Source organism: Giraffa tippelskirchi, chromosome 4 (genome assembly GCF_054371585.1).
Source record: "Giraffa tippelskirchi isolate mGirTip1 chromosome 4, T2T-mGirTip1v1.2.pri, whole genome shotgun sequence".
Taxonomy (NCBI): domain Eukaryota; kingdom Metazoa; phylum Chordata; class Mammalia; order Artiodactyla; family Giraffidae; genus Giraffa; species Giraffa tippelskirchi.
Genome location: NC_137278.1, coordinates 172,106,471 through 172,125,618, shown reverse-complemented (window position 1 = coordinate 172,125,618; position 19,148 = coordinate 172,106,471). Strand labels below are relative to the sequence as shown.

Here is a 19,148-nt window from a genome sequence, read left to right as displayed (position 1 = left end):
AAGTAACCTAAATGTCCATCAACAGATGAATGGATACAGAAGATGTGGTACATATTATATATCCAATAGAATATTACTCAGCCATAAAAAAGAATGAAATAATGCCATTTGTAGCAACATGGAGGGCCTAGAGATCATTGTACTAAGTGAGGTAAGTCAGAAAAAGGTAAACATTGCATGATATCACTTACATGTGGAATCTAAAAAGATAATACAAGTGAACTTACTTACAAAACAAAAACAGACTCACAGTCTTCGAAAACAAATTTATGGTTACCAAAGGGGAAAGGTTGGTGGGGGGAGGAACAAATTAGGAGTTTGGATTAACATATACAGACTTGTTAATATAAAATAGGTAATCAACAAGGACTTGTATATCACAGGGAACTCTACTCAATATTCTTTAATAGCCTATATGGGAAAGGAATCTGAAAAAAATAAATATATGTATAACTGAATCACTTTGCAGTACACATGAAACTAACACAACATGATAATTATATCATAGTATAAAGAAAAATTAAATTAAAAAAAAATAGGCCAAAGGTAGGTGGTCTCTACCCTGGGTGTCTTTCCTGGCTCAGAATAAGACCTTTTGAGGAGTGATGGGAGGAGGGACAAGAGAAACAGATTCAGTCCCTGGAAGAAGGTCTCAGAGCTCTGGCAGCAGGAATCAGGAAGCTGCAAGAGAAGAAAGTAACCTTGGGGTTTAAGGGGAAGAGAGTAGATCCTCGCTGTTCCACCCCTGCTCTCATTTTGCTATGATCCCTCATCCCTTTGCAACCAGCTCAGATAGCTCCAGGTACATCTTTCCCTTCCCTCCCCACTCCCCTTAACCTAATTTATGCTCAAAATCACACCTGGGCCTTCAGTAGTCTAGTCTCTTCTAACTGTTAAACTCCTACACATACGTCAAGATCCAGCTCAAATGGCCCTTATGTGAGCCCCACCTCTTTTTCCCTAGATAAAACTAATTACCCTCTCTTAACAAATTTTTAATCCCAAGAGCATCCTTCACACTTGATGGCATCTGAGCCCTCTGTGCCTATCATGCAACCAAACACATGGTGAATACTCTGGACATTTTGAGTGGATGAGAGAGTGAGCAATGCCTGAAGGCTCCTGCTTCCCCCTCAGTACTGGCTCTCCCTGGCCTCTGTTCCCCAGGGCGGGCTTATCAGCCCTCTGAGGTAACAGAGCCCTGTGTACAGTGATCACCATGGCAACTCCAATGGATGGGGGTGGACTGCTCCCCAGCAACTATCCACTGGTCTCCAGCAGCAGTTGCGCAGCGCAGATCTGCACTCCTGGGCCTCGGTACATACTAGGGCAGTTCACATGTTTTCTGATGTTATGAGAGAGAGTGGACAGGTGAGGCAGGGACCATGAGGTGGGCCAGGAGTCTGCCAGGACACGGGGTTTCATCTTCTTTCTCTCTATGCAGAGCTGCTTGTGAGTAGAACTCCTGGACCGCAAGGGATCTACTTTCCCTCCTTCCTTGACCAACATCTCTTGGGATCTTTCTCTCCAGGTCAGAAACTGGCAGTGAGCCTATACTTCTGTTCAAGCCAGTCCAGGCCTCTCTGGACTGGGGGTGTCACCGGAGCTGATGGGGAGCTCCAGTGGGCACATTGGGGGCAGGGGATGGCTGGGGTTGGGGAACAGGGACAGGAGCAGAAAGAGAACTCAAAGGAGACAGAAGTGGGGCTCGGTTTCAGCACCACCTGCGAGAGGTCCTATTTCTTTTCTGAGCCTCAGTTTCTCCAATTGTGAATGAGGGTGAGTTAACACTTTCTCCAAACACCTCACTGAGTCCTCCTGAAAAGAGGCTAGTCTCCTAGATGGGGGAATGCTTAACACATGAGCTGCATTTGTCATCTCCTGCTGTATGACAAATCACCCCCAAACTGAGTGACTTAAGACAACATTTATTACCTCATAGTTTCTGTGGGTCAGGAATACAGATTAGCTTCAATGGGCCATCTGTCTCAGGATTTCTCACAGACTGTGATCAAAGTATTGGCCAGGGCTTCTGTCTCATCTCAAACGACAGTTAGTGAAGGACCTCTTTCCATGACCATGCCCTAGGTAAGACTCAGTCCCTCAGATGGTAGAACTGAGAGTCACATTTCTTCTTGAGCTGGTGGCTACAGGCCCTCAGTTCTTTGCCACGGGAGCCTCTCCAGAAGGCAGCTCACAACACAGAAGCTGCTTCCATCAGCAGAAGAAGAAGAGCCAAGAAGAGTCAGAGAGAAAGTAAACAAGACAAGTCACAGTCCACCTCAGCCCACGCCCTAGATTCTGATGACAAACATCCCTTCCAGGACTTTCCTGGTGGTTCAGTGGTTAAGAATCTGCCTTGCAGTGCAGGGGACATAACTTCAATCCCTGGTTGGGGAACTAAGATCCCACATGCCTTAGAGCAACTAAGCCCATGAGCCACAACTAGAGTCCATTTGCTGCAATGCAAGATTTCGCATGATGCAATGAAGATCTTGTGTGCCACAACTAAGACCTGCTGCTGCTGCTAAGTCGCTTCAGTCATGTCTGACTCTGTGCGACCCCATAGACAGCAGCCCACCAGGCTCCGCCATCTCTGGGATTCTCCAGGCAAGAACACTGGAGTGGGTTGCCATTTCCTTCTCCAGTGCGTGAAAGGGAAAAGTGAAAGTGAAGTTGCTCAGTCATGTCCGACTCTTGCGATCCCATGGACTGCAGCCTACCAGGCTCCTCCGTCCATGGGATTTTCCAGGCAAGAATACTGGAGTGGGATGCCATTGCCTTCTCTGAAGACCTGACACAGCCAACAAAGAATTTTTTTTTTTTTTTTTAAAGGAAGCAAGTCACGATGTCCAGCCCAGACTCAAGGGTTGAGGGGAAAAAATACCAGGGGGCTAAGGGTCATTAAGAGTCATATCAGAAGCTGCACAATCACCAAACAATTAAGTCAAAATTAATAGGGTGTTTTGTTTGGAGTGATTTTTCAAGAGAATACAATTCATCTAGCTCTTAACCTCTCTGAGTTTATTGGCAGAGACCAGTTCGCTGGGTGACCTGACAAACCACATTCTCTGAGTCTCAGTTTCTTTATCTGTAAAATAAAGGGATTGGATTAACTAATCTCAAAGACTCTTTCCAGCTCTGACTTGATGCTTCTATGCTTTCCTTATTAAAGGAAACTTACCACTTAGATCTAGGTATTAATCATCATTTATCCTAAATCATTTTATCCTATTCATATTACAAATTTCACAAAAGTCCTTTAAAAACACATGCAAAAGGATAAGAGAATATGAATAAGGAAAAAATTCACTTAGAAGAAAGGAACAGAGCTGCAGAGGCTTTTGAAGATGCCAGCACTGGCCCTCAAATTTGACCCAAAGGCCTGTTCTTTAGAAGAAAGACAGAGATTATCCCAGAGTCGATTCCTGCTCTTGGCTCTCCTCCATGTTGGCCAAGCTGGTTCCTCTCTTTGAATGACCAGTTAGTAAAAATAGACAAAATCCTATTCACAGAAGGCAAGTAGTCTCCAAGGTGGGGGGCTTGGGGCAATTCCCCTCCCAGCTAGGGACCTGCTGGGGGCCCCTAGAGAGGGTTGGGTGGTACAGACGGGGGAGGAAATAGAAGAAAAAGACTGCAAAGGAGGAAAAGGAACCCCAGGTTCCTTGAGAAAGAGGCACTGGGGATGGGGTGACCCAGCCTGCCTGGGTCCAGGAAGCAGGTCCAATGCCAGGGGTGATGGGTGGATGGAGCAGGGGGCTCCTTGGTGCCAGAGAGCCCTGGAGGCAGCACAGGGAGCCCTCTGGTCAGAGACTGGGCAGATGGCTACAGGTCTCCCTTTTCAGCTCTCCATTCATCTTTGTTTACAGAGACTTGTCATTTGAGATGACCCTGTGTGTTTCTTTGTCTTTAGGACTAAACTTGGAATTACCTGTTCCACAGCAAGAGCCAATGGAGCTGGGCCACCGAACAGGTAGGACGGGCAAGCAGGGACATGTTGAATGCACATGCAGGGCCTCTGGAGGGACCCCCCTGAGGACAGCAGGGACCAGCCCCTCCCCCTCTCAGTCTTGCTTTGGCCTCTAGACCTGCTGAGTGGCCCCGACTTCCTTGAGGCTTCTATCTGAAGACAGAAGGAAGACGAAGGGCACAGAGGATTGCTGATCCCCTCCCATCTGCCGGGTCTGGGGATTATGACCCCACTTTAGTGTCCGCTCTTGTGCTGCTACTGCTGCTAAGTCGCTTCAGTCGTGTCTGACTCTGTGCGACCCCAGAGACAGCAGCCCACCAGGCTCCGCCATCCCTGGGATTCTCCAGGCAAGAACACTGGAGTGGGTTGCCATTTCTTTCTCCAATGCATGAATGGGAAAAGTGAAAGTGAAGTCGCTCAGTCGTGTCCAACTCTTAGCGACCCCATAGCCTACCAGGCTCCTCCGTCCATGGGGTTTTCCAGGCAAGAGTACTGGAGTGGGGTGCCATTGCCTTCTCCATCACTCTTGTAACCAAACACAAGTTCATGAGCTCATGGCACAGTGAGGCCATATAAACTAAAACATCAGCGTTTAGAGCAGAAAAAAGTTCCTTGTAGGGCCAAGCAAGGAAAATGGGGGGCTCAGGCTCAAAACCCCTGAACTCCTCAATGGTTTTCAGACAGATTTTATAGGCTTTGGGGTGAAGGCTGCAAGATGTGTGACTTCCTTCTGATTGGGTGGTAGTGAGGTAACAGAGTGGTGCTCTAGGAATCTTATGCTCCAGTCTGAAGTTTTCATCCTCCACTGGGGTGGAAACCTTAGTTCCTGCAGAAAAACTCAAAGATATCCCTTGAGGAGGAACTAGGATCCTGCCTTAATCACTGCATTATTGTTTCTTTTTTTTTTTCTGGCTGCACCACACAACTTGCGGGGTCTTAGTTCCCCGACCCGAGATTGAACCTGCACCCTTGGCGGTGAGAGTGTGGAGTCCTAACCACTGGAGTGCCAGGGAATTCCCTGCAATATTTTTTATTATTTATTTATTTATTTATTTGACTGGGCTTCCCAGGTGACTCTGTACATAAAGAATCCATCTGCAATGCAGGAGACGCAAGGAGATGCAAATTCAATCCCTGGCTCCGGAAGGTCCCCTGGAGGAGGGCATGGCAATCCACTCCAGTATTCTTTTTTTTTTTTTTTTTTTCACTCCAGTATTCTTGCCTGGAGAATCCCATGGACAAAGGAGCCTGGTGGGCTACTGTCCATAGGGTCAGACATGACTGAAGTGACTGAGCACACACACACACACGCTTTGGCTTTCTGAGCCAGGGGCATGAGATATGTTCCCAGCCATTGCAGCTCTCCTAACCCTAAACGGCAAGTAGAGGGTGAGCAGGCAGTTAAGATATATGTGTTTAGAGAAGCCAGGCAGTACCACAGCCTGGGAGAAACAGAAGTATGAATCCTGGAGACCTGCCTGCTTCCTCCTCACCATTCTCCTCACCACCACCATCACCCCCATGGAGCTGAAGTCAGAGTATCCTGTTCTTGCCCCTTTGTTCTTTGCACAAAGAGGAGAAACCTGTTCCCCCAGACCAGACTGCCTTCCCTCCCTCCTGTCTTGTGGTTCTGGCCAACAAACAGGCAGCCAAGAAAAGGACGCCTCTGGGGACAAGGCTTCCAGGATGGGGACAGTGATCCTTCCCAAGAGAATGGAGGCAGACAGCAGTAAGAGCACTCAGCACTGGCCTGATCAACCATGGCCCTGCCTTGTGCTTGTGGGGAGCTGGAAGCCCAGCCCAGGGCAGGGCTCCTCCTGAGCCCACAGGGCTGTGTATCTTTCAGGAGTACTGGAGGATCCATCCAAAACATTGTGGAGGGACAGCTACCACCTGAGACTGAGGATTATGGGAGTGGCTGTATGTGGGGAGGGGGCAGAGACAGACTTGTCTTCTGTATTTTGCCAAGTAAGATGCCCTCTGCCAGCTTTCACAGTTGCTCACTGGATTGTTGGGGGTCGGGGGTCGGGGGTGGTGGATGGAGGGGGGTTCAAGGTGCAGAAGGGAACTAACTAAATGGAGTCAGTTCACTAAACCACAGAGAGGTCACCTCCCTTTCTGAAGGTCACACAGCTAGCCTCAAGGCTGATCAGGCTGGGGCTGCAGCCCCTATGGCCAAAAACAGTGAGGGCTGCCTTGTCCAGTGGGACACTTTTCAGGCTACTACCTTCTCTCTTGGTCTCTCTCCTGATTTCTCACCCATGCTTCTGTCTCCCGTGACTTCTTTCCATCCTACCCCCCCAACACCTCCTACCATCTTTTTTTTCTACTCTGGGTTGTCTGTCTGTTCCCCCTCCCCACCCCCATCATCGTTTTCCCACCCTCCACTTTCTGCATCTGTCTTCTCTCCTTCCTTCCCTGTCTCTTCCCTTTTCAGGTACAACCACTCTGACCAGGGCCCATCCGAACAACAACAAGGAAGGCCAGCAGGACACGGACCCTTGGAGAGCTGCCCGTAGCCCTTTGGATACCTCCAAGCTCAAGTACCAGGCCCCAGTTTCCCCGAAGCCATTCCTGTACCGAGGAAACAGCCCCCGAAGCAGCTCCATGGGGCGGGTCTCCCTGGAGGAGATCCCGCCTCCACCCCCTTCAGCCGTCAGCCGGGGATCCCCCTGGAGGGACTCAGACCCGGAATCCCTGAAGAAGGGGAGCTTCAGACCCTCCTCAAGGGAGAGCAGGGCTTCCTTACGAGAAGGGGCTCAGCCATGCCAGGGGTTGAAGGAAGACCCCAACTCTGGGGCCCAGGGCCAGAGCGGCAGCAGCATTCCTAACAACATCCGTCACAAGTTTGGGAGCAACGTGGTGGACCAGCTGGTCTCCGAAGAGCAGGTGTCAGAACGGGGCATAGGAAGCTAAGGGTGGCAGGAGGGTCAAGCGTGGAGATGGGCAATGAGGACCCCTAAGGAAGTTGCTCTTGAGTACAGAGTCCCTGTAATAATATCATCAGAGAGTAGTGTTTACTGCACACTTGCTATGGGCCAGGCACTGTGCACTGTTTAGTATTCACATCTAACCGTTCAATTTTCCCAGTGTGGGAGGTACTATAATAATCATCATTTTACAGATTAGAAGCCCAAGCTTTAGCCAGCTTAAGTAAATTAACCCAAGTTAAATGGGATCCAAACTGGCTGGCAGATTCTGGAGCCCTGGTTTGTAATGATTTTGCACTTACAAGATTTATGTTAGAATTAGATGCTTTTAACTTAAGTCTCCTCAAGGGGACAGGATTGACTGGGAAATAGAAGATTTAGGTTTGAATCCTGGCTCTGCCCCTGAATCCTGGGAGCCTTTGTATAGCTCCTTCTCCTCTCTGGACCCAGTCTCTACATCTGTCAAGTGAGGCCGGCTAGATCAGGCTGGCAAATAACAGAGCCTGAATTCACAGCAGACATCACGCATCGATGCTGGTGCTTTTTCCCCACTATCATACATCATTGCAGGAACTCAGTGCTGATCAACTGAAAGTTGAGAGAAAACTTACCTGCCTACCTGCCATTTCTGGTCAAACAGAGATATTTTGTGGCGTTTTGAGACATATTTTCAAAGTCACCATCTCAATCCTCATAATGGATACCCTGTACAGCAGGCCAGGCACTAGTCATCGTTTCTTTTTTTACTGTTGTTCAGTCGCTAAGTCATGTCTGACTCTTTTTGACCCCATGGACTGCAGCATACCAGGCTCCCCTGTCCTTCACCATCTTTTTTAACAGATGATAAATCTGGAGCTCGGAGAGGTGAAATGATCTGCCTGGGGTCACACAGAACAAGTAGAAGAGCCAGGGTCAGAAAGGCTATGGGTGGGTCCCTTTCTGCTTTATCATCTTAAGCTGGGGTGACCCTTGCACCTGTTAGTCTGGGAAGTCAAAATCTTAACCCCTCCCCCACTCCACTTAGAGGGTCTTGCCCCAACTTGAGGTTGGCAGTATGGTCACAATCCCTCTCTGCCCTTCTTAGCTTAGGGAACATGCCATTTCTCTCTTTGGCCATCGTTGTCTTGGGCTTAAATCAAGAGATCTGTTTTTTGTTTGGTTTTGAGTCCAGCTGTGACCTAGATCACAAGTGTCATCAGGCCAGCAAATATTAGAACTGGAAGTTACTTTCAAGACCACCCAGCTCTGCCCCCACCCTCATTTTAAGAGTAGGGGAACTGAGGCCCAGAGGGGAGCAGAGACTTGCCCAAATTAGCAGCTGGTATACAGCAGAGTTGGGACCCAAACCAGGTTTCCTGGCTCCTAGGCCTGGGCTCAACCACTCCTACCATTGTAGGAGGCCAACCAGAGCTTCCTTCTCCAGCTGTATGCTGGGTTGAGTCCCTGCCCTGAGGCCAAGTTTCCTTATTTATAAACTGTGGAAATAATACCACCTTATAAAGATGTCCCCTGGTGTGATGTTCCATAGGGCTTGCCTGACAGCTCACATGGTAAAGAATCCTCCTGCAATGCAGGAGACCTGGGTTTGATTCCTGGGTCGGAAAGATCCCTTGGAGAAGGGAATGGCAATCCACTCCAGTATTCTTGCCTGGAAAATCCCATGGACAGAGGGGCCTGGTGGGCTGTAGTCCATAGGATCACAAAGAGTTGGACAAGACTGAGCAACTGACACATTCACACGTTCAATGTAGGGAGAAGTTTTCATGATCATTTTCTTCCTTGATGCCTGAGGCCCATGTGAAAGCTGAGGTGGTATGGGAGGTTGGAGGGCCTTCAGCTATGCCAGCTCCCAGGACTGGGAGTTGGTTGAAGCCTGCAGGCTTAGGGTGGGGAGAGGGTGGTGAGGGTAGGCTCTAAGGGAGGAGAAGTTAGAGGGGAGATATGGGATTCACTTTGCTTCCCTACCTTTTGTCTTCTCTCTCTCCCTCCTTCCCTTCCTACTTAGGCTCGGAAGGCCATTGGGGAAGCCTTGGAGGGCCAGAAGAGGCCAAGCTCATGGCCCAGCAGGATCCAGAGCCCCACGGAAATTACCTCCATCTTTTCAGACTACTATGATCTGGGCTACAACATGCGGTCAAACTTGTTTCAAGGTCAGGCCGAAAGATAAGGGTAGGGGCTATGAAAACCCATAGTCCTCAAGTCATTGGGGCAGGAAGGACCTGGATCCCCAAAGGAATCTAAGATCCCCAGGGACACTCATTTCACAGCCACCAAGGGCCACCTGTATGCCAGGCCTTGTGCCAAGTGCTGGGAATGCCCAGTCCCCTGGCAAGTCTGTCCTCATGGAGCAGATGGTCCCTTCCAGTTGGCAGTCAGCCCTACCTCCCCCCTCCTCTGCCAAGAGGAGGCCAGTGCATCTCTGGTCTGGTCTAGTTTGGTTACAGTGACAGTATCAGACTTTCTGGGTTCAAAGTTCAGCTTAGCCAATGGGTGTGGCCTCAGGCAGGATCCTTAACCTCTCTGAGGCTCAGCCAACCTTCTTGGTTGTTGTTGTTCAGTTGCTAAGTCATGTTCAACTCTTTGTGACCCCATGGACTTCAGCATGCCAAGCTCCTCTGTCCTCCACTGTCTCTCACAGTTTGCTCAAATTCATATCCATTGCATCAGTGATGCTATCTACTCATCTCATCCTCTGCCTCCCCCTTCTCCTTTTGCCTTCAATCTTTCCCAGCATCACAGTCTTTTCGAATGAATCCGCTGTTTCCATTAGGTGTCCAAAGTTTTGGAGCTTCAGCTTCAGCAATAATCCTGCCAATGACTATTCAGGGTTGATTTCCTTTAGGATTGACTGATTTGACGATCTTGCAGTTCAAGGGACTCTTAAGAGTCTTCTCCAGCACCACAATTTGAAAGCATCAATTCTCCATTGCTCAGCCTTCTTTATGGTCCTTCTTTATGTACTTTCTTGGTACAATGGGGCTTATAACATGACAAGATTTTATGAGGAACCAGCTTACTATCTGACAGGCCAGTGTTTTTCTTTCCCAGAGCCCAGTGGGGGCACCTCCAGGGCAAAGTGTGGGTCAGAGGCTAGGACATCTGCAGCAAGTCCTGTGGGCCTCTGAGGTCCTATTTATCAGAGGAGTACCCCTAGCTCCATCTCGCAGGCTGATGGGAAACAATTTTCACAGGGCTTCTCAATAGTATGAGGTGGATCTGACACTCAAATCCAGGTTTTTCTTCCACCTGCAAAGCCCCAGAGTCTTTTCCCAGTACTTGGTCACCTCCCAAAACATGACCCTGTTCCCAGGGGTCTAACTGATTGCTCAGATGGGGGTCCTCGGTCAGCAAGGGGCAGCTTCTTTCTGTCCCTACATTCCAGTTTGGCTTCATTGCAAAATATTAAGTCCTTCTGGGCCCCTTCTTTCCTCCCTCCTTACTCTATGCCTTCTCAGTGTCCTCAGGGCCTGGCAAACCTCCTACCTGGCTCAGATCCTCATCACCCAAGGAACCAGACAACCACTGGAAAACTTTCTGAGTTTTCCTTTGAGCTTGAAGAAAGGGTAGTGCTTGGGGAGAGAAGAGAGAATAAAACCTCAGATTGTCCCTTTCTGAGTATTGGGAGTCGGCCTTCCCTGACAATTATCACTCAATAATTTTATGTGTGTCTTTATATGGTGATGTCTACATACATTTAAAAGAATGATAGAAAAAGCATCTGTGTATACTTCACCCAGGGCTTCCCTGGTGGCTCACATGGTAACGAATCTGCCTGCAATGCAGGAGACCATGGGTTGGGAAGAGCCGCTGGAGAAGGGAATGAATGACAATCTACTACAGCATTCCTGTCTGGAAAATTCCACGGACAGAGGAGCCTGGCCAACTTCAGTTCATGGGGTCACAAAGAGTCGGACATGACTGAGCGACTAACATGCAAGTGCACGCTTCAGCCAGCCCTAGAAACACAACTGCGCCAAGGGAGCAAACCCGTGGAGCCAGTGCAAACTAGCTTGCATCAGCTTCTAAGAGCTGATTGTTAAATTTTACCAAATTGTTGATATCATGAGCTATCTTACAATTGGCCATAGTCCTACAATTGACCTTTGAACATGGAGCAGTCAGGGTGTCAACCACCGCCCCACCTGCACCCCCAGCACACAGTCAACAATCCAAGTACTAATATCTCTGCCCCCAAAACAAAGGAATTGATAAATGACACCCCCAAGGGAGGACGCTGAGATACTTGAAACAGAATCAGGACTCAAATCTTAGTTCTTTTGATTTCATGTATCGTGACCCATAACCAAACACAAACTTCCCCTACACCTAGTTAATTTTCAAAGATCTGTAGAAGGAAAATGCAGTACTATATTTATTGGAAAAAAATAAACATATAGGTGGACCCGTGCATTTCAAACCCATATTGTTCAAAGGTCAACTGTATTGACACTCCAGAAATTGGCAAGGGCTTACAAATTAGGGCGTTGCTTTCTGCACCCAGCAGAAAGTAGACGGGCAGTGTGCCTCACCCATCCATTCCCCTCCATCAGCCCAGGTTGGTCTTGGCATTTGCTGCTCCAGGCTGAGGAGGCACCTGTGGCTGAACAGGAGTGGGAGGGAAGAAGCAGGCTAGGTGGGGAAGGCCGCAGGAAGGTCTTTTCTCTTAGTGAGGTGAGGAGCCAAGGGAAGGTCTTAAGCAGAGAATGGCATTGACTTAGATTAAAGGATCACTCCAGTTGCTGTGTTGAGAACACAGGGAGCTGGGATAGAAACAGGGAGACCAGTGAGGAGGTGCCTGCAAAAATCCAGGTGGGGTAAATGATGGGGGCTTGGTTTAGAGAGCAGGGCTGCTGCATTTTATGACTCTGATGGGTACCATTGTGCAAGAATGGGCTTCCCAGGTGGCTCAAGTGGTAAGGAACCTGCCTGCCAATGCAGGAGATGTAGGAGATGCCGGTTCGATCCCTGGGGCAGGAAGATCCCCTGGAGGAGGAAATGGCAACCCACTCCAGTATTCTTGCCTGGGAAATCCCATGGACAGAGGAGCCTGATGGGCTTCAGTCCATGGGATCACAAAGGGTCGGACAGAAATGAGCATGCACACACATTGTGCAATATGGTGGCACAGGGAGGTAATGGTGAAGGTGATCTGATACAGAAGGAGCCTGGCTATTTGTGTAAAGCAGGGCAAACACAATACACTAACCAATGGATTTGGGGTGCATGAGAGGGAATAAAGGTTGATGTCATGATTTTTGACCTGAACAACTTAAAGGATGAGATTGTCATTTACTGAGATAGAGAAGGGTCCAGGAGGAGTGGCTTGAAGAAATCCTATGCCATGCTGAGTCATAAAGATAATCTTTTATATAGTCTACTAAAATATTTAGTTTTGGTTTTCACACCTAGGTTTTTAATCCATGTGGAGTTGATTTCTGTTTTTAGTGTGAAGCAGGGATTCATTGTTAATTTCTCCTTGGTGCGGATTACCAATTTTCTCAGTACTTTTTACTGAATAATCTCATCCTTTCCCCTCAGTGACCTGCAGAGGTACCACTGGTTTCCATCAAGTTTCCTTATGTGCATGGATCAGTTTCCAGGCTCTCTATTCTGTCCACTGGTCTAATATTACACTTCTAATTATCAGGGTATTATAAGTGGCCTGATATCTGGTTGGGCTGTCTTCACTCTCCACCCCTTCACCACCACCAGCAGGAACAGCTAACATCTTAGCTTATTCTAGGCTCTTTGCTCTTCATATAAATTCTAAACCAGCTTGTCAATATCCATGAAAAATCCTTTTGGCATTTTGATTGAAAGTATTGATACATTGAATCTACAGCTCAATTTAGGGGCAGTTGTCAGTTTTATGACAATGAATTTTCCAATCCATGAGTATGGTCTACAACCCCATTAATTTAAATCTACCTTCAAAATATGTCGATAACACTTTATAATTTTTTTTCTACAAAAATTATACAACTTTTTGTTAGACTTGCTTGGAAAAATCTTTTATCTATTTTTTGCTGCTTATTGCAAGTAGTATCTTTTTTAAAATGTGATTCTTTTCTAACTTTGCTGCTTATATACACAGAGGCAATTTTAATTTTTGTACATTAATCTTACATCCAGAGGGCTTACTCAGTTCTCTTATTAATTCCAATAATTTGTTTGTAGATTCTTTGGGGCTTCTTCTTTTTAATAATAACAATGTGTAGCATGTAACATGAGCCAGGCACTGCTCTAAGTACTGTATATACATTTTAATTTTCATAAGAACCTTAGGCAGTATTGCTATATCTGCCCCCACCACCTTTTTAAGATAGAAAAAATGACTTGCTTAAGGCCACACAGCTAGGAATAGTCAGAGTTGGGGTTAACGTCTGGCAGCCTGGGACCATTATTACCCAGGAGGCTCTATTCCATCTTTGTACCGTCTGTTCCAGCTGGCTTGTCTGGGACAATGGTGCAAATACACAGGTATCGTTCTCTGCTTCTTAATTCTAACATTTTACCATTAAATCCAATATCTTAAAAAGAATTTGAAGGTACCTTTTATCAGATTGAGGATCCCATTTATTCCTAGTTAGCACTTTAATTTTTTAAAAAGTCGTGCATGAGTGCTGAGTTGTATTAACTATTTCTACAGCTGTTTTTGTTTAGTTTTTTTGACTGCACTGCTCAGCTTGCATGGATGAGTTCCCCACCCAGACCCTCCGCAGGGTGGAGTCCTAACCACTGGACCACCAGGGAAGCCCCATAAAGTTTTTCTGTTTTTGGCTGTGTCTCACAACATCTTAGATCCCTGACCAGGGTTGGAACCCATGACCTCCACAGTGGGAGCACAGCGTCTTAACCTCTGGACCACCAGCGAAGTCATACAGCTATTACTTAGATGATCATATGATTTTTTTCCTTTGATCTGTTAATGTGGTAAATTATAGTAACTGATTTTTAAATATTAAACCAAACTTGTATACCTGCATTTAAATTAGTATAGATGCATTATCAGGCTTCCTGGGTGGCTCAGGGGTAAAGAATCCACCTGCCGACACAGGAGTCGAGGATTCAATCCCTGGGTTAGAAAGACCCCTTGGAGGAGGGGATGGCTACCCACTCCTTGCCTGGGAAATCCCAAGGACAGAGGAGGCTGGCAGGCTACAGTCCAGGGGGATCACAAAAGAGTTGGACATGACTTAGTGATTAAACAACAGATGCATATTTTTTTTTAATTGTAAAAACTGTCATGTAGAAGAGTGTATAAAGCCTGGGTGTAGAGTATAAAGAATATTAATAACTAGTTGTATGCCACCTCCTGAGTCAATGGGGGGCTTTACAGGGACCTCGGAAGCCTCTCCTGTATTTCTCCCAGCTGCCTCATCTCATTTTTGTTTGACCCTTTTTTTTTGTTGTTTTTGGCTCATGGCTGTGAAAGTGCTGAGTCCTAATCACTTGACAGGCAAGGAAGTCCCTGTATGACTCTTGTTAACAATCCCTTTGCTTTTCTCTATAGTGTCAGACCTCCTGGGCAGGAGACGTTTGCGTACAGACCAGAAGTGGGGGGTGGAGGGTGGGGCTCAGCCTGTGGATTGCAGGGGAAGAGCAGTCAGGCATAGGGGCCATGCTAAGGATGTAGGCTCTTTCTGGCCCTTTTACTGGGAACCACCGTAGGATTTTGTACTAAGAAGTGACTTCTGTTTCCAAGGATCCATCTGTCTGTAGTGTTACAGGACAGAACCCAGAGGGGCAGGACTAGAAGCAGGGGGACCAGTGAGAAGGACTAGATCAGAGTCAGGATTGAAAATGGCTCCAGGCTGGTCCTCTCTCCACTAGCTCACACCTGGTTCACGGAAACACATGCATGTACGTCCTTGCACTTGAGGGATTATGCCTGGCACATTCTTATCTGGGGCCAATGCCTCTTGTTACAAGCCTTGGTGCCCTCCAAACTTTCGGGCAATGTGTCAAGCTCCCCAAGTGACCCCAGGAGTCATTTCACAGCTCAGTCTGTTATCTGATCTCTACTAGCCTTAGGGCTTCAGTCCAAGTCTCTTACTTAACATTGTGTTCTGTAAGCATTTAAATCGATAAATACCAAACACCATAAAAATCACTTTTTAAAAAAGTGGATTTCTTTCTCAATAGCATCATCATTAGAGAACACAACCTGTAATAATTGCAGTCCTTTCAAATGTGGAGCTTTATAACCCAGCAGATGGTCAACTTTTATAGATAATCAATATATATTTGAAAATAATTTGAGTTCAGGATTCTGTATTTGTTCAATAAAGCAGGCTTGCTAATTATTTCCATAGAAATCTTCAAATTCCTTGTTAATATTTTTTGTTTAATCTATTAATTACTAAAAGATGTACCTTCAAGTTTTTCCCTATGATAGCAGCCTTGTCAATTGCTCTTTGTACTTGTCAGTTTTGCTTTACCAATTTTGTGATTATTCCTGTGCAGCTAGTTTAGAATTATTATGTCACCAGAATGAACTGCAGTTACTTTTATTTCTTATAGTGCTTTTGCTTTACAGTCTATTTTATCCAATGTTAATGTAGTGTGACTAGATTGCTTTGTGATTTTGTGATTATTAATCCTTTTCTGTATTTCCATGTTTATCCTCTCTTTGTGTCCTTTTGCTTTAAATGTGCTTTAAACAATGTATATCTTAAAACATCTATAGCCTAATCATCTGTTTTTTAAACAGCCGGTCTACTCCATTTATATTTATTTTAATTACTGATAGATTTGGATTTATTTTTATGGTCTTATTTTGTACTTTCTGTTTGACCTAATTTTTCTATGCTGCTTTTTTTCTCCTTCCCTTGTTTTGAATTTGAGTGAGCTTTCTTTTTTCCCCCAATCTAATTTTTGTCCTTATTCTTCCTATTCTCTCAGTGGTTATCCTTGACTTTTTTTCTCTCTGGACAAACTGTGTGGCTTGCAGGATCTTAGTTCTCCTACCGTGGAAGCTCAGTCCTAACCACTGGACCTCCAGTGAATTTCCTATCTTTGACATTTTTACATGCATAGTTAGCAAATTCTAAAGTTAATCAAGGTATTTCAGCTTTTCTGGACAATATAAAGGTGTTAGAACGCTTCACCTTTATTCTTGCCACCCCTCCATATCAGCTAACGTGTTATTATTTTACAGGCTTTTTACTCTACATAAGCAAAGTAGTTTAAGCTGTGGATTCTGGAGCCATAGGGTCCGAGTTTGAGTCCTCCATCTTTCACTTACCAGTTGCGTGACTTTAGACAAATGACTTAACCTTTCTGTGCTTCAGTGACTTCAACAGCAAAATGGGGGTAATAAGCACACTTCTTAGGGTTGTTGGGAAAATTCAGTGAGGAAATTCTGTAAAGCTTTGAATGAAACTGTGCTGAGCACCTGCTAAATCTTCAAAAATACTTACTGGTCACAGTCATTATTTTGCTCCATATATTCAACATTGGTACTGTTGTTATAACTGATGTGTATTTAGATTTATTCAAGGTTTCCAATATCTTTGCCTACCATCCCTTCTTTTACCTCAGATTTTCCTTCTGGGATAATCTTTTCTTTCTGAATTATGTTGTTTAGAAGATATTTGGGGTGAGATTCTGTTGTTGGTATTTTTTTTTTTTTTTGCTAAGCTGTGCAGCCTATGGGATCTCAGTTCCCCAAGCAGGGATCAAACCTGTGTCTCCTGCATTGGGAGCACGGAGTCTTAACCACTGGACTGCCCAGGAAATCTCTGTTGTTGGTAAATTTTAAGCTCAGAAAGATTTTTATTTCATCCTATTCTTGGAAGAGTTATTGTAAACAGTTCGAGATTGTTGATTTCTTTTTGTCAGCACTTTGATGATGCTAAGTTATTTCCTTCTCACTTGGATGGTTAATTAAACTCATTATTATTCTCTGTAAGTAATCTGTCTTTTCTCTGTGGCTATTTCTAAGATTTCTTTGTCTCTGGTATTCTAAATTTTACTTGATTGTACCTAGGTAAGGAATTCTTTTCACTTAAACTGACTGAGGAACTGTGATTCTTGAATCTAAGGATTCATGTATTTCATCAATTCTGAAAAAATTCCAGCCACTATCTTTCCAAATATTGTCTCTCCCTGTTTTCTCCACTCTCTCCTTTAGAATTACAATTAGACATATGTTAGGCCTTCTCATTTAATCTTCATTTAACAGCTTTTTATTTTCCACATCTTTATTTCCCCCCTCTATGCTGCATTCTACTTAATTTCTTTAGATATTAATTACTAGTTTACCACTTTTTTCTCATCTGTATCTAATTAGCTCTTTTACCTGTCCATTGAATTTGTTTTTAAAAGTTATGATGCCAGTTTTCAAACTTAAAGAAAAGTAGAGAGAAGAGTTTAATAAGCAGATATTGCACTTTCTATCCAGCTTCAATAATTATCAATACACAACTAATCTTGTTTCATCATTTTCCTCACCCACCCATTCATTCCCACCCCAGATAATTCTGAAGCAAATCCCAGGCCTCTTACCATCCATCACCTTTCTTTTTATTTTCCATCCATTGTGTGTGCATGCTCAGTCTCTTCAGTTGTGTCCGACTCTTTGTGACCCTATGAACTGTAGCCCACCAGGCTTCTCTGTCCATGGGATTCTTCATGCAAGAATACTGGAGTGGGTTGCCATGCCCTCCTTCAGGGTATCTTCCTGACCTAGGGATTGAACCCATTACCTTTCAACTATTATATTTCATTTCTGAAATTCCATTTGCTTCTCTTACTAACCTGTCTGTTCTTTCTGGGTAGTTTTTTATTCTTTGCTTATGTTTTTATTCTCTTTTTCACAACTTCACACATTGAATGACAATAATTTTTTTTTTTGAATGACAATAATTTTATATTCTGTAACTGATCATTCAAATCCTTGTGTCTTTTGGAATTTGGTCCTCTGATGATTTTTCTGACTTTTGATCATGGTAACTATTTCCTTGTGTGTGTTTTAACACACAAACCTAAATGAAAATATAGGTCTGTTAACACACAGACCTAAATGAAAATATAAGTACCAACTGCCACATGCCAGCTGCTCCAAGGAATGTAATCTTCCCAAAATTGTGAGAACATTTTATTCTTTTGAACAGATCAAGAGGTCAAAGCTCTGAGAGATTAAAATCTTATCTGAGGCCATACTGTCCATAAATGATGGACCTTGGGTTTGAGTCCAGGCCAGCCTTCCTCTGCCTAACCCTTCCTATCCCCTGCCCTTCCACAACCCATGATCCACAGGGGAAACTGACACCCAGATATGAACCCTGGAGTACTTGACCTCTGTTGACTTGGTGCTTCTTTACTTCATGGGGTTCCATAGGGGCCCCACAGGAGACGAAGAGCCTCATGAAGGCTTCCTACACCCCCGAGGTGATTGAGAAATCGATGAGGGACTTAGAGCACTGGCATGGCAGGAAGACGGATGATCTGGGTAGGTGGGAAGCTGGGGTTGGGGGAGGAGGGAACTCTCTGAGTAGGGTGTGTTGGCCTAAGGTCCTGAGAGAAACCACAGCAGCGGGTAGAGCCCTGGGGTGGGCCCGGAAGACATATGGGTTGCCACTGGGACCTGCACACTCCAGAGGTCCTCTTGGTGATTTGCGCTGGCTCTTTCTCTCTTCTCTGCAGGACGGTGGCACCAGAAAAATGCGATGAACATGAACTTGCAGAAAGCACTGGATGAGAAAGAAAAGAGCAAAAACAAGAACTCAAAGTAGATACAACCCAGGAGAGGTGCCCTCCGCTCAGAGAAAGTGCTAATAAAGAAAGGCACACATCCGAACCTTTGTCTCTGCTTGGCTCCTCTCTTCAGGTTGGGGGAGAGGGTAATGTGCAGTGCTGGAGAAACCTACTGAGAAAGGACAGAAGCACCGTTCCCTCCTCGCCCCACCCCAGCCTTTCCTCCTGGACACACACACACACACACACACACATTTCCCTCATAATTCCAGGAAAGGATGTGAGAGCGAAGTGGAGCTCTGCTCAATCCCATGGGGTGCCCCGCCGGGGGTGAGGGGCTCCTATAGGGGACCCCTGCTGGATCTTACTGCACGGCCTCCCTAGCACAACCCCAATTATTTCCAGACATCTGTTCCTTCCCCAAGATCAAATGGACTTCAGAGGAACTGGCCACGCCTCCTCCAATCCAGGGGTAATTTTGATTGGTCTTCAGGAATTCTGACCCTTTCTTCTACACACAAAGTGATTGGTTCAGAAAGGAGCATGTG

At 45.7% G+C, this 19,148-nt stretch overlaps 1 protein-coding gene and 1 long non-coding RNA gene across 13 annotated transcripts; one reads left to right on the top strand and one right to left on the bottom strand.

Annotated features, from left to right (window-relative positions):
- Window positions 1–257: 257 nt before the first annotated feature.
- LOC145547255 (uncharacterized) lies at window positions 258–1,170 on the bottom strand. The gene is made up of 2 exons (XR_014083679.1): window positions 979–1,170; window positions 258–681 (listed from the first exon to the last, which is right to left on the bottom strand). It is a non-coding gene; the product is annotated as an uncharacterized LOC145547255 (long non-coding RNA).
- A 99-nt stretch (window positions 1,171–1,269) lies between these two features.
- Window positions 1,270–18,703, top strand: CIMIP4 (ciliary microtubule inner protein 4). Of its 12 annotated transcripts, none has more exons than XM_081596362.1 (7): window positions 1,270–1,317; window positions 1,445–1,531; window positions 3,914–3,973; window positions 6,408–6,859; window positions 8,906–9,050; window positions 18,245–18,355; window positions 18,550–18,703. In XM_081596362.1, the coding sequence occupies exons 3-7, from the start codon at window positions 3,952–3,954 to the stop codon at window positions 18,636–18,638; spliced, it is 819 nt and encodes a 272-aa protein (XP_081452488.1). In that variant the 5' UTR covers window positions 1,270–1,317; window positions 1,445–1,531; window positions 3,914–3,951; the 3' UTR covers window positions 18,639–18,703. The 12 variants fall into 12 exon arrangements, with proteins under 12 accessions (XP_081452488.1, XP_081452491.1, XP_081452496.1 ...); XM_081596365.1 differs by having other exon boundaries at window positions 18,245–18,359; XM_081596370.1 differs by having other exon boundaries at window positions 1,270–1,371.
- The last annotated feature ends 445 nt before the right edge of the window (window positions 18,704–19,148 follow it).

Bases quoted from the DNA above. Each gene is read 5' to 3' on its own strand.
- CIMIP4 (XM_081596364.1), top strand. From the start codon at position 5,731: ATGGCCCTGCCTTGTGCTTGTGGGGAGCTGGAAGCCCAGCCCAGGGCA. The intron at 5,939-6,407 runs GTAAGATGCCCT...TTCCCTTTTCAG, and splicing joins TGTCTTCTGTATTTTGCCAA to GTACAACCACTCTGACCAGG. The intron at 18,356-18,549 runs GTAGGTGGGAAG...TCTTCTCTGCAG, and splicing joins CAGGAAGACGGATGATCTGG to GACGGTGGCACCAGAAAAAT.